This window comes from Musca autumnalis, unplaced genomic scaffold (assembly GCF_047663935.1).
Source record: "Musca autumnalis isolate F117 unplaced genomic scaffold, ASM4766393v1 scaffold_3, whole genome shotgun sequence".
Classification (NCBI taxonomy): domain Eukaryota; kingdom Metazoa; phylum Arthropoda; class Insecta; order Diptera; family Muscidae; genus Musca; species Musca autumnalis.
In genome coordinates this window covers 258,096,644-258,110,519 of record NW_027411866.1, presented here as the reverse complement: position 1 = coordinate 258,110,519, position 13,876 = coordinate 258,096,644, and the positions used below count along the sequence as shown (strand labels likewise).

The 13,876-nt window shown below is 35.3% G+C and overlaps 2 protein-coding genes across 2 annotated transcripts; one reads left to right on the top strand and one right to left on the bottom strand.

The window, feature by feature from the left end:
- Nucleotides 1–3,819: 3,819 nt before the first annotated feature.
- On the bottom strand, nucleotides 3,820–8,466 carry LOC141399418 (mitochondrial coenzyme A diphosphatase NUDT8). Its single transcript, XM_073978119.1, has 2 exons — nucleotides 8,102–8,466; nucleotides 3,820–8,032 (listed from the first exon to the last, which is right to left on the bottom strand). Exons 1-2 carry the CDS (start codon nucleotides 8,374–8,376, stop codon nucleotides 7,513–7,515), a joined length of 795 nt encoding a protein of 264 aa, XP_073834220.1. The 5' UTR covers nucleotides 8,377–8,466; the 3' UTR covers nucleotides 3,820–7,512.
- Nucleotides 8,467–10,303: 1,837 nt separating this feature from the next.
- On the top strand, nucleotides 10,304–11,272 carry LOC141399417 (dnaJ homolog subfamily C member 30, mitochondrial-like). Its single transcript, XM_073978118.1, has 2 exons — nucleotides 10,304–10,710; nucleotides 10,777–11,272. The coding sequence occupies exons 1-2, from the start codon at nucleotides 10,422–10,424 to the stop codon at nucleotides 11,175–11,177; spliced, it is 690 nt and encodes a 229-aa protein (XP_073834219.1). The 5' UTR covers nucleotides 10,304–10,421; the 3' UTR covers nucleotides 11,178–11,272.
- Nucleotides 11,273–13,876: the final 2,604 nt, after the last annotated feature.

Here is a 13,876-nt window from a genome sequence, read left to right as displayed (position 1 = left end):
AAATAGGAAATTCTGTTACTAAATTTGCTGTGGGCAACGCAACTGGAGATGGGTTGCTATCCATAATCGACCCCTAAATCCACAGGATTTCTTTAATCACATATCGTCTAAACGTGGATTTCTTAAATATAAACGTACTATTAAACTCACTTCTACCTAAAACAGGTACTTGAAGCAAATACATATTTTATTTGACAGATATCATATGGAATTGACAACATAAATGACGCATTTAAAAAAACAGCTTAAATGTAAATGCAGCTTATAGTACTTTACATATAACCGGATTTAGTAAACCCAATGGGTTTCAAATGACAATTCCATTTCGTTCACGTCACATAAATCTGCAAAGAAAGTTATCCCGGAGAAAAGAGATAATTTAGGGGTCGATTATGGATAGCAACTCAACTGTAGTTGCGGGTGTTTCCAATGTGGAGAAAACAAACATGTTAAAAATAGATTTTATGCCTGTTGCAGAACCTGCAAGAAGCTACTATTTCTCACTACGATAAAATTTGTTCCTTTATGTTATCGAAAAAAATAGTAAAAATTTGTAGATTCTTGCAGTACTGGAACATACCAGAAATAAGTAAAATGACAGAACTTTTTGTGAAATTCATTCAGCTTTTAATTTGATTCTATGAATTTCAATGCGGAAATGGAAGTTTCTGTTATTAAATTTCCTGTCGGCAACGCAACTGGAGTTGGGTTGATATCCATAATCGATCCCTTATGCTTTGTCCCTTTACTCTTTTTAGGGTAAAAGTGGCAAAAGAGGGAACTGTCAAATTTCCTATGTCCCGGTCCACACTAGCGTGAATTTCATTAAAAATTTCATGAAATTAGGTGTTCCCAAATCGAATTCCCCACTACAGAAATTTTATGATTTTACTCTTGGTCTGTTTCTTTACTTTTAAAAATGGTAACAGTGGCAAGAAATGGTAAAAGTGGTGAACTGCTATCATATAAATTGTATGTTTTTGAAAGTAATGTTTGGTTTACATTCGGCGTCTTTTCGTGATTTCGAAGGCGTTTCGTGATTTCGCGCGGAATCATGCAAAATTTATCATGATTTCGCGTACAAAAATGAAATCATCTCATTTCGTGATTTCAGCGAAATCAACATCGAAATCACAGTACACATGATATACAACCTTGCTTTTGCCTAAAAATCACAATAAACAAGGTAGATGTGCGAATTGCTGAAACAAAAAATTTTAGTATCAAAATTTGTAAATAACGTGAAAAATATTAAATAACTTTGTTACAATGCAATTTTTATTGTGTTCCCGTACTTTTTTAATGGTAATTTTAGAAAATAGATCTAATTGTAAAAAATTTTTCCCCCATACAAATTTCATAAAAAATAGGGAAACGGAAAAATTACGGAAATTGCAAAAACTCCAGCAGAAATGTCAAAATCAACGTATCAGCTTTAATATTAGATACCAATGAACATATGAACATGCTTGCTGCTAGTTTCTAATAAGTTAAAATTGTATGGCAGAAAACAGGAGAAGAGGGTGTTATTCGGCGCTATTTTTGTTTAAAGAGAAGTGCAAATCTTGCTGGATTTCGGAGTACGGGAACGCATTTTTAGCACTAAATGGGAAAACTACTGCATGTACTAATATTTTTTTTTTTATTTTTTGGTACTATACACAATTGATATGATATATAGATAATTTTTTAAATAAAGTTGTAAAGTTCTGTATTGTCGAATATTTTTGATGTTTAATTCAATTTACAACAACGTGTTTTGAAAATTCATGTTCAATCAGCTGCGCATATGCATCTACCTTGATCATTGTGATATGTTTGAAATCAACAAAAAATAAGTGTAAACACCGGGGTGTATTTCAGGATTTCGTGAAATCCAATGGATTTTGGAGCGCAAGTGTAAACTTGGCATAAGGGAACACTTTGCGGGTAAAAATTGGTAAAATCTGGTAACCTCAGGCACGTAAAGGAACACGACTTCTACTATGGAGGTCGATCTAGAGACGCATAATTTCATGCATTTATTCAATGAAATCACTCTAGTGTGGACCGGGACTATCAAAAACTTTTACAGAAAAGTAATGGAAGAAAAAATTGTAGATCTAGTATTGTCAAAAACAAACATAAAAATACAATTTTCTTCTTTTATTTCAATATCTTTGATCTGGTTTTGTCATTGTCAGCGCGCTCTTTTTTTTGCCTTTGTCCCGGGCCACACTACAGTAATTTCACTGAAATTTTGATATGAAATTATGCGTCTCTAGATCGACGTCCATAGTAGAGTAAAATCATAAAATTGCTGTAGTGGGGAGTTCGATTTAAGAACACCTAATTTCATTAAATTTTTTAATGAAATTCACCCTAGTGTGGACCGGGACTTTGTTTTCTTTGTTTCATTTTCAAAAAATCGTCAAATGTATGTCGAAAAATCAGTTTGACCGTTTTCTACCCGAAGTAATTTGTCTGCTAGATTGCGGTAAAAGGAAAAGTCATTTTTGTTTTCTCGCTCTTAAAAATTGTTTCATATTTATGAAACGCTTTGCAGGTTAAAATGGTAATTTTAGGCATGTAACCCTGCGTTTACAAATGACAGGACAGTTGACTTCATGTATTGATTGTCAAAATCCCGCAACTTGCCTGTGTGACGTAGGCGTCCAGACAACTGCGAAAACAGTTGTAAAATTATGAATGAAAATCACCGATTTCTTTTTGTTTTCCGTTTACATATTTTGTTTTGTACATATTCTTTTGTTTTCACCACATTTGAATTATCATCTAACTTCTATTTCACAAAAATGTCAAAAATTTGTCAACCGGGCTGTCTGTGAAAAACTGATGGACAGCTGAAAGACACACAACAAATGTATGCATGTGTTAGTAAATCAGAGTTGTATTTGAAGACAAACTGTCTGTTGTAAACGCCTAGTAAAGGAACTCAAATATAAACAGGCTATAAAGCGGCATCTAACATGTATTATAGAACATACGTCATTTAAGTTGCCAATTCCATAGAATATTTGTCAAATAATTGACGTAAATTCCTAAAACACATTTTTTAAATGCAAGTATAAACTACGTATTAGACACAAAAACAAATTTATTTTCCTTTCCTATTTGCCCCAAAAACTAATGGCAACCCTGTAATTTAATTGTACATAGCCACGTCGTTTCTTAACCAACGGCGAGCGTCAACTTGCGGTTTGTCAATTCTCCGACTTTGAGTTTTTGTTTTGAACAGAATCCTGCAAATAATAAACAGCCGAAGTTTTTGAAAGGGAAGTTATCAACTATTATAAAACCTTAACGTTCTGAAATAATGTACAGTTTCACAAGTAATTGTTTTCAAACTGAGAAAACGAACACTTTTCATGCATTAAGTACTAAAAAATGACAAATAGTTGTGATAAAAATGTCAAAAAAATTCTATGGCTTTTTTTAAAAGCCCGAAGTTTTCCTTGGAGCCACTGTTTTTAAAAAGTCATTTGTCAAAGTTGTCAAAGTGATGAAAAAGTTTGAATGAAAAAGTGTGAATTGAAAAACTGAGAATTGAAAAAGTGAGAAAGTTAAACGTCATTTAAAACGTCATTTTTTTAACGTCATTTCAAACGCCATTTTGAATTGTTTGTTTGAATAAAAAAAATTGCATTGAAAAAATATTTATCCTGTTAAAAAAAAAAAAGAAAAAAACATAAAAAAGTGTCGGGAGAAAAAAAACAAACATGAATTACAACAATAACAACAATGAATTGAATTGCTTTGTTGTAAACAAGCGTTTTCTCCTAAGTGCTCTTTAAATTAAATATAATAAAAAATCCGGAGTTTTTGAAAGGGAAGTTATCTATTATAAGTTATCTATTATATTATAATAACAAATACATTGTATGTGGATATCTGTGGATGCGCCGGAGAGGTAAGGTAAGATATTGTATATTTTAGCTAAACAAAAAATTAATCAACTTATGGAAACGCTCCCTTCTGGGATACAGAGGGAACCTCTAAATCAACAAGCTTATACCTACTGTGAACAATGTACAGTGAGATCGGAACAAGTCGAGTTTACGCACTACGCGGACAAATTCTTTAAACATTTAATTTTTCTTAAATAGACGTCCTTCGGCCGGGGATTTAAAACTTTCTCCTATGGATAGGAGCTAATTTCGGGCACGGGAACAAAATATTTTTTAAATTGTAGATTTTTCACTAAGTAAGCCGGCCTTTAACGAGGGAATTTTAGCAATTTAAGTGGCCCATATCTCGGGAAGTATGGACATCCGCCACAAATGTTATATATATTTGTGATCAGGGTGACGAGATCTACAATCCGAGCTTAGTGGGTAAACTCGTCTTATACCTTGAAATCATCCACCATGTACAACTCCCAAGACAGACAAGAGTGGTATATATCTTACTGGGTTTGAATTTTAAAATTTTTGTTCGTTCCGGACAAATGCGAAGGTTTTGAGCTTAAGGGTAGAAAGTACCTGAAGGAGTGAACCTGCATAGTCCATTTCGGAAGTGGAACTGACTATAGGATTCATTCCTTTCCATTCCAATTTTAAAGTTCTTGGGGACAACAAGGAGCACAATCACTAAAAATTTCAACTTCGGCGAAAATTTTGAACTTTTGTGAGGGAGGTACCGGAATGAGTCTAACTTCGCATTTGATTTAAGTTTGAAATAAATATAACAATATGTAAAGGTTGGGTCAATATCGGTAAATAGATATCGCATCATTCAATGATTATCTAAGGAAGCATCTATTTGCACATAAAAACAATGAACATAGGAAAAGAAAGTTAAAATTTCTTAACAGTCCCAAAATAACCATTAAACTGTACTAAAGCGAACATTTTGAACTTCTTGTAAGGTAGGTACCCAATGTGCTGTCCGACATAGACCTTTTTGAAACGCTTTTGCGCCATTATCTCAGAAAGTATGGCCTTGCCCCCAATAGTACCGTAATAATAGGGTTCCTATCAAAAAATAAAAACATTCGGATACATGTTCTTAAACTGCACTGTTGCATTTTTTTACCTAAAGGAGTGGACCCATATAGTTCACACTCGCACCTGAAATATGATTTGCAAAGCCAATCCACCGATCCAAAGTTTGGACCCATCTGAAAACAAAATTGTACAAACTTTTACAAAATGTTCGATAACAAACTTGTTCATTAAAATAAATGAGAAGTAGTTGCAAGTACTTGCAAGAACTTGCAAATACTTGTTACTTTCGAAGTTATCGAACAAGCATAATGTGTAGTATGCTTAAATGGTGAGGGGTTAATTAAGGCGGAAACCCTTTCTATGGAACTTCAGAATTCTTGTTCCAATTAAGGCACGACTTCTGCTTTTGTTGTTGTTGTAACAGTGTTTTATATTATGTTTGTATTTTCGTTCTTCTGTTCAATCTGGCTCTGGGTCTATCTCCAGCTCAAGGAAAATGGCACCTTCGATGGGATGTAACCACAGATCCACTGGAGGTTTGGCGATGCAGTTCAAAAGGTGTTTTGTGTCGATCGGGACCATGCCGCATACTGGGCAGATGTCTTGCACGGCGCGGTCGTTTTCCGCCCAAAAAGAATTTAGGCGACTGGTTTGTCGTGGCATCTGACCCTCCTCAACTGCGATAGATGTGGGATGTACTCCGAGGACTTTATTTAAACTATATTTGCTTATGGCCTCATGGGCTGCTTGATATGGGTTCTCTCCTATATTTTTGGACCTCCCTCTCTAGAGCATGAATATCCTTCCTCATATGCCTGAATGTGTCGGTCCTAGCCAGCAGATGGTGATTGGGATGGCCGTCACGGTAACACCCAAGCAAGTACCGCAAAGAAAGCATCTCATTGTGTTTCTTTACTGGAAGAATCTTTGCCTCCTGCCGGATAGGGACTTGAGGACCTTGTTCCTGCTTTTCAGTTTGTCACAGATGAATGTGGCGTGCGCGCACGACTTGAAAGTAGTGTCGAATGTGACCCTAAAATTTTGGGGCAGTTTGTGAACGGAATTCTGCTACCGCCGATCTAGCCATGTACACATAAAAATAGTTGTCAAGGGTCGCTTACCACATTCCATACTGACCTCCTTAAGGAGAAACAAGTAAGAAAAGCGTTAAGTTCGTCCGGGCCGAACTTTTTATACCCTCCACCACAAATTTCAGCCACTTCGGTGGATTAATGTGACCACAACCTTCAAAAACCCGAAATTCGGAAGGTACCGTTCTATGGGGGCTATATGATGGCGTGGACCTATACCTACAAACTTCTGGGGGAAAGTTTTATAAGCCTAAAGAAGACTAAATACCAAATTTCAGCCATCTCGGTGTGATAATGAGGGTAAAACCTTCAAAATATCGAAAATCGGGAGATATCGTATTATGGGGGCTATATCAACACGTGGACCTATATAAATATTGTATGGTAGAAATGTTTCTTAGCCTCTGGAAACACAAATACAAAGTTACAACCGATTCTTTGGTCAAATGGGTCTGATACATTCAAAATATATTAAAATGACGCGTACTTTATATGGTGCCTTATATGGGGGCTATACCAAAACTTGGACCTATATAACCCAACTTTGGTAGGAATGTTTTTTGGCCTCTGGAGACACAAAATACCAAATTACAACCAATTCTGTGGTCAAATGGGTCTAATACATTCAAAATATATTAAAATGACGCGTACTTTATATGGGGCCTTATATGGGGGCTATACCAAAACGTGGACCTATATAACCCAACTTTGGTAGGAGTATTTTTTGGCCTCTGGAGACACAAAGTACCAAATTACAACCAATTCGGTGGTAAAATGGGCCAAATATCTTAAAAATTCCTTAAAACGACGACGCGTCATGCGTCATTTTGTATGGGGGCTATACGAAAGCGTGGACCTACATAGCCCGCTTTCAATACCAGAAGTCCTACGTACAAATAATAGATTTTCCCAAAATTTCATCCACCTACGTCAATCCGTTCGGACGCTAGAGTGATTTCCACAGACGGACAGACGGACGGACATGGCTATATCGATGTAGAATTGCACGCTGATCAAGAATATATATACTTTGTGGGGTCTACAATGATTATTTCGAGTAGTTACAAACGTAGTGACAAACTTAATATACCCCCATCCTATGGTGGAGGTTATAAAAACATGCCAAAGGGAGAGTAAAGATGCGATTTTACAAGGTTAGTCAAGATGACATGCTTAGGATCTAAAAATGAATTGCATCTTTTGGGGACCGCGCCCTTGTAAAGTGAATGAACATCTTTAGCATCGAAGATTTTGCTGGGACTCTAAAACTATTACTATTTTAAAACTTTTTACTTGTGAAATGAGCAGGCACTATTTATGGTGAGGTATCGTCGGATACAAGAAAGTCATCTATTACAACAAATAAGTTTACATAACACATTACAACGGATAAAATTTACTATTTTTTGTACATCATTTGATACAAGCATTAAAATTTGCCTATAGAACACATTCGCTCTTGGTATGTAGAAACATCATTTCTTGTCACCACCGCTGGTGACTTTCAGGGGCCTTATGTATTTGACACGATTTTTTAAATAATTCATTTCTGGTGGCAGAAAACAATTTAGAAAAGTATTTGTTAGAAATCCTGTAATGCCCCAGATTTTCTTATCATCGACTATGAACACAGGTCCGGAATAACCAGTTTTGAATTGTGTATAATGCAGTGTTTGAGGATGAGCCAAACGACGTATGGAGACAGTGAAAGCTTCTTCTACTTCGTCTTCATTTAATTTCAGTTCACTTTCCTTGAAATTCTTCACCGCTCCAATTACTGGCATTATTGCCGCTGTGTGTGGAGGTTTTATTAAATTTCCTGTGCCCCAAATTTTTACACGACTCCGTGGCAGACCAATTTCCTCCTCTGTCTCTCGTAGTGCACATGTTATGAAATCTTCATTTTCATCTTGTATACCCCCAGGAAATGAAATTTGTCGCATGTGCCTTCTTAATGTTCGTGCTCTTCTTGTGTAGAGTATTGAGGGATTTCGTCTGGGAAATGAGAATAATAGAAATTAACCTTTGAACTTTGCAAGATCTTCAAAAATGAGAAGCTCTTACCCATTCTCGTCGGTACAAATGGCAATAAGCACTGCAGCAAATTTTATTTCACTTTGGTTACCCTTTAATCGTATACCCATTGGTGCCGCTGCTTTCATTTTTTCCAAGCATCTCTTCCGATTTTCCTCCGATAGTAAAAGTTCTTCATCAATGGCATATTCTGTGGTGGTTTCCTGGCTTGCATTTATAAGAGTTTTGTGAAAGAGTCGTTTTGAATTTTGAAGAAAGGTGGCGTGGATTAACGCAACGGATTTACGGGTTCTGAAAATCAACATAATTTCACCCCTCAGGCTGCTTTGTACTTCGTTTGATGGCAAAGATGTTGTAACGTAAGAGAATCAACAATTGTTTACTTTTGGAAGTGTAACAGCTGATGCGTCAGCTGACAATTTATGAAGGCAGTGGATTTATAAGGGTGATATAAAAATTTGGGAAACGTTATAAAGGAAACTTTCAATAAAAGGAATTTCTAAAAAAATCTTTCTAACGATTTTATACTTATCTCGTCGATTTGGTTCCTTCCTTTTGTCGCATTTCCCACTGTCATATAAGAAATATCGGAAAAATAAAGTCATCCTTCTGGAAAGAGAAGGCATACGCTTGGCAATGCGCTGCACTAAGCATAAACGCATTAGAATTAATCCAAATATTGCGGTCGAATTATTGATATCCAAGGAATGGTGACTGACATAATTAATTCTAGGAAATCATTTAACACTTGCTTCTAAACAATATGTGTGTCTGTTTACGTAATATGTTAGTCACGTGGTTGTCCAACAATGGGCTCTCAATAAATACTAGTAAGACTAAGGCTATGTTTTTTGGCAACTTCCAAGAGAGTTCTATAAATGTTTCCATCTATAGGGAGTCTATAGATGTTGTAAGCTCGATGAAGTGTCTTGGTTTGTTGCTTGATAGTGGTTTGGAGTTTGATCTGCATGTTAATTGTTTAGTTTCCAAGGTAAACTTTATTTTAAGAAAGTTGTACTGTTTGGATATTGTCCTACCTAAGAAAATTAGGATACAGGTAGTACATGCATTGATAATGCCGCATTTTTTGTATTGTATTGAGGTTGTTGGTGGAAGTTGTGGCTATGTTTTGCGTAAGCTTAAACTATTGTTTAATAAGGTCATGCGCTATGTTTTTGTGCTTAAACGTCGTGATCATATTTCTTCGTATGTAGAAGAATTTCTTGGTAGTTCGTTTGATGTTTTTCTGAATATTAGGTGCATGTTGTTTTTCTTTAAGGTGATACAAATCCAAGCCCCTTCCTCTGTTTTAGAGTTATTTGTTTTTAGTAGATCGGAGAGGAATAAACAAATTCATATACCGCGTTTGACCCCTTTTTTGGAAAAATCCTTTTTGGTACGGGTTGCCCGTGTGTTTAATGGTTTACCGCAAGATCTTAAGACATTCAGTGGCTCCTTAATCCGTTATAAAATGAAGTTATTTGAACATTTCAATCGGAGTGATTTTGAAGATTAATAATTTTTCGACTAGTACAAATTTTTGTTATGATTGTTTATGTTCCTTATTTCTAATATTGCTTAGCTGATTTACTAAACAGATCTTCATATTTTTTTTAATTACATCCTGTTAATGAATTTTAAGACTATTAAATTTAATGTATTGTTAGATTTAAGCTTTTGGAGTAGTGTATGTTTTGTAGCTTTTCGAACCGCTCTTGGCCCTATGGGCTAGGTTCCCATTTATGAAAATAAATTGAATTGAATAAATCTTTTCCAAATTAAAAAAAAAAAAAAAAAAAGATTTTGCAACTTGAAATTTCTCCAGTAAAACCTTGCAAGTTCTCAGAGATTTTTAAGGTAGATTTGGGCAATTTCTTTCAATTGAACGATCCGGATCACTAATGCTTGGTTTAAATTTACGGAATCCACTCGATTTCAACTGTCAATTCCTTTGCGTATACGTCAAATGGAAACTCATCTGAAATCCATTCGATTTCATTTGACGTTTAAGCAATGGAATTGACAGTTGAAATCGAGTGGATTTCGTAAATGTAAACCAAGCATAACTAGTTCAATGGACAACGATACTTTCTTTCAATTGAACGAGATTGCCCAACTCAATTTTAAGGGCAATTTCCCCGTTAGCCTTAAATTTTAATGTTTAACGAAATGGCAACTCTGTTACTACACCTGCAAATTGTTCAATATTTGTTTATTTTTTTTGTTAAACAGCTGATTGATTTTGTCAAATCAACTGATTTTTGTTGTGAATGAACTTGACAATGAAGTGATATAACAAACAAAACAACGAGCCCAGCACAACAAATAAAGCCAAATATATAAGTGGACAATGTTGTCCACATCTTCAAGGCAGTGTTCTGTGATTCTACGCAATTTATGGTTTGTACAGCAGGCTAAAATATCTACGAGCAGTACACGATTTGCGGATCACTATGATGTTCTGGGAATACCAAGGAAAGCAACACAGAGTGAAATCAAAGCAGCCTATTATCGCCTTTCAATGATGTATCACCCGGACAAGAATCAAGGAAGTGATTCGGCTGCATTGAAATTCAGAGAAATAACACAAGCCTACGAAGTGTTGGGCAACTATAAACTAAGGAGGCTATATGATAAAGGTATTTTTTGCCACCCTCTTGTTCATATTTTATGCATAACCAAATGACGTTTATTTTATATTAAAGGTGTCATTCACACAACGGCAGACCGACCTGAAGAATCGATGAAAACAGAACCAGAAGTCGAAGATGATCCTGAAACAAAATTCTATAAATCACGTTTTACGAAATCCACTGTAGCTGACATTGATGGCCGATCGCCCATATATAATCTTGATGAGTGGTCGCGGACACATTATGCGAATACATTTCAACGACGCCAGAATGCAAAAGAAAAATACGACCGTACCAAGAAGCAAGAAAAAGACGGTGCCCTTATGCTCCAAAATGAAATATTGTTATTTGGTATTATGATCATAACTGCACTGGTGTTCCTAAAACTTTCACCTGAATCTACATTTGGTTCATCAAAGGAAGATAAAATTAAGATTAAAGAAAGTGGAAAGGATAGTACGAAGACGTCATAGCTGGTCTATTAAACGAGGCTTAGTCAATGTAGATAAATTGTTTCTTGAACTTGTTGTATGAGTAATAAGTGTGAATAAAAAATCGATATTGAAAATATATTGTGTGATGATATTGTATAGAAATAAAAACTGAAATGCAAATCAGTTTTTAAGTTTTTTTTTGTCTTTTTAGGGGTGAATGCCATTATTTGTGAGATTTTTAAAATAATTTAATTATTAATCGAGCTATATGACCTAAGGAGTTTCTATTGAAAATCAGTTTCTTTGATCAACGTGTGAAAAGATACAACTAAAAAAATGGACTTGACAACGTATTATAATTTATAAACCGATTTAGCATGGATATAATAATTTATGTTTGGACGAAATCCGTTTCAGACAATTTGGTGCCGATAGACTGCACGATAACTCTCGAACGGAGTACTCGATTGGGTGCAAATTTTGAACTTTTTAACATTTTCATCATCATAGTTTAACCCCCCATTTTGTTATATTTTGAATTTACCGAATAGATTTAGAGCGTTCCGCTTAACTTAAAGTTAAAAGTGATGACTGAATTTCAAGGAGGAGCTTCTTGGCATTAACTTTCAATGTAAAAATTATATTTATAATGCCTCCAAATTGGTTTATTTTGCGTCATCCCTCCCTTAAGTTACATAATTTAAAATTTACTTGTTATCATGGCATTATATTGTAGTGTACCACCTTAAGGTCGAAGGACTGGGCATATGTGAATTGAAATAAATAAAATAGCTGGAGCTTGCGCGGATGACTTAAGGGGTTATCCCCAGTTGTGCTGAATAATGTATTTTTGGTAAAATGACAAGGAGTCATCTATTCCTGGTCCATACAGGAGCTCTTCCGCCGACGATGCAGCTTGTAAAATGGAAATTTGGTGTGCCTTCGCAACATTCTTCCTTCACGAGTGCACTCGGCCGCTCGTCTCTCTGCCAGTGCAATTCGTGGTTGGTCGATTTTGTTAGCATATTCGTGTGCGTTTTGTCCACAGCTCACTCCGATCGAGCTCAAATAAAATAACAATGCTTTTGTACCTTCGTTAAAAAGACCAGTCGCAATGTAAGCTGTAAAATTCACAATGCTTCACTTGAAAGGTATATACAGTCAAGCTTGTATATACAGTCATGTGAAAAATAATAAGGACAGTGACGATCACTACCTTTGATCGCTCCTAAAATGTGTAAAATGGAAGAATTGGCGATGGAAATTTGTTTTTGAAAATGTACATGTATTGCGACAAGAAATTCCGTTACGATTTTGGTTTCTTCCCGTCTCCTTTTTATACAAAACAAATATTTTTCGTAAAATACGCGATTTCTGCTGTGAAAAATAATGACAGTTTTTCGTTTTAGTGAAATAATTTGATATTATTTCTTGGGATGCCTTCCTGTTAGTACATGTTTAAAGTGAATTAATTTCTATTCATTAAATGTTAAATCTACCGATAGTTTTTAGTTTTCTTTTTTAAATATGGGTAAAAATACGGGTTGTTATCACGCTACTCGAGAAATCACTAAATGTTTAAATAAAGAAGGAAATTCATATAGAAAAATTACAGGAAAACCTTGAGATTTTCAAAACAATGGTAGAGAATGCAGTTAAGTGGACTTCAAAAACGAAACTCGTTGCAGAACACCAAAAATTACACCTGTAATAATAAGTCGCGAAACCGATGAAATAAAAAACGACTTAAATATTAATTTTGACGAATCAACAACTCGTAAAACCATCTTTGGTGTCCACATTAGAGCTCATAGTGTCAGAAAAGTATCATTTTAACTGAAACATAATACCCATCCCACGTAGTGGTGTAGGGTACAAAAATATTCAACAAATAATACAGACTGCTAGAAATCACATCGCTTGGTCTAAAAAAAATTGCGTACCATTCTTTGGTCCGATGATACCAAAGTTACTTTTTGTGTTCGGATAGAGGAGTTCATCAAGGTAGAAGACCAAAAAATCAATAATATAACCCAAAATATACTCTGAAGGCGAGTAAATATGGCAGAGGTAACATCATGGTGTGGGGCTCATTTTCTTACAGAATTCAAAGTGTTTTGGAATCACTAGATTACATTGAAATTTTGAAAAATATAAAACTACCGTATGCTGAATGTGCTAGGATGTGCCTCTCAAATGAGTCTTCAAGCAGGATAATGACTCAAAACATACGGCAACATGGATAAGGACAATTTAGTAGCGTAATGGTTGAATGCGTGGGACTTCTCCTAATTTTTCAATGTATATAATAGGTCTAATAAGCTCAACTCGAAAGAGAATTATTTAAAAATCTCTATAAATGACCTTCGCCTTAATAAGGCAAAAATAAAAAAAAAATAATTTCAGCATGGGCCAGGCTGGGATTCGAACTTGGGTCTCCAACAACTGATTGTCAAGGTTGCCGGCGTCTTAGCGTTCTGAGCCACCATCAACTTGTCAAAACTTTAGTAGACAATAATTGATGATCAAAAATCTTCTGATATAGGAGAGCAATTACTAATGACGTAGGAATAAAACTTACCATAGCATTTGTGAACATTGAAAAATGGGATTACCAAGCAGGACTATAGGAAAAGTTTGGAGTTTCAATTAACTGACATAATTTCGCATTTGCATTTATCTAATGAAGTGCGATATATGTATATTCTAGTTCCCAAGCTCTGCCTTCGTCTGCCACA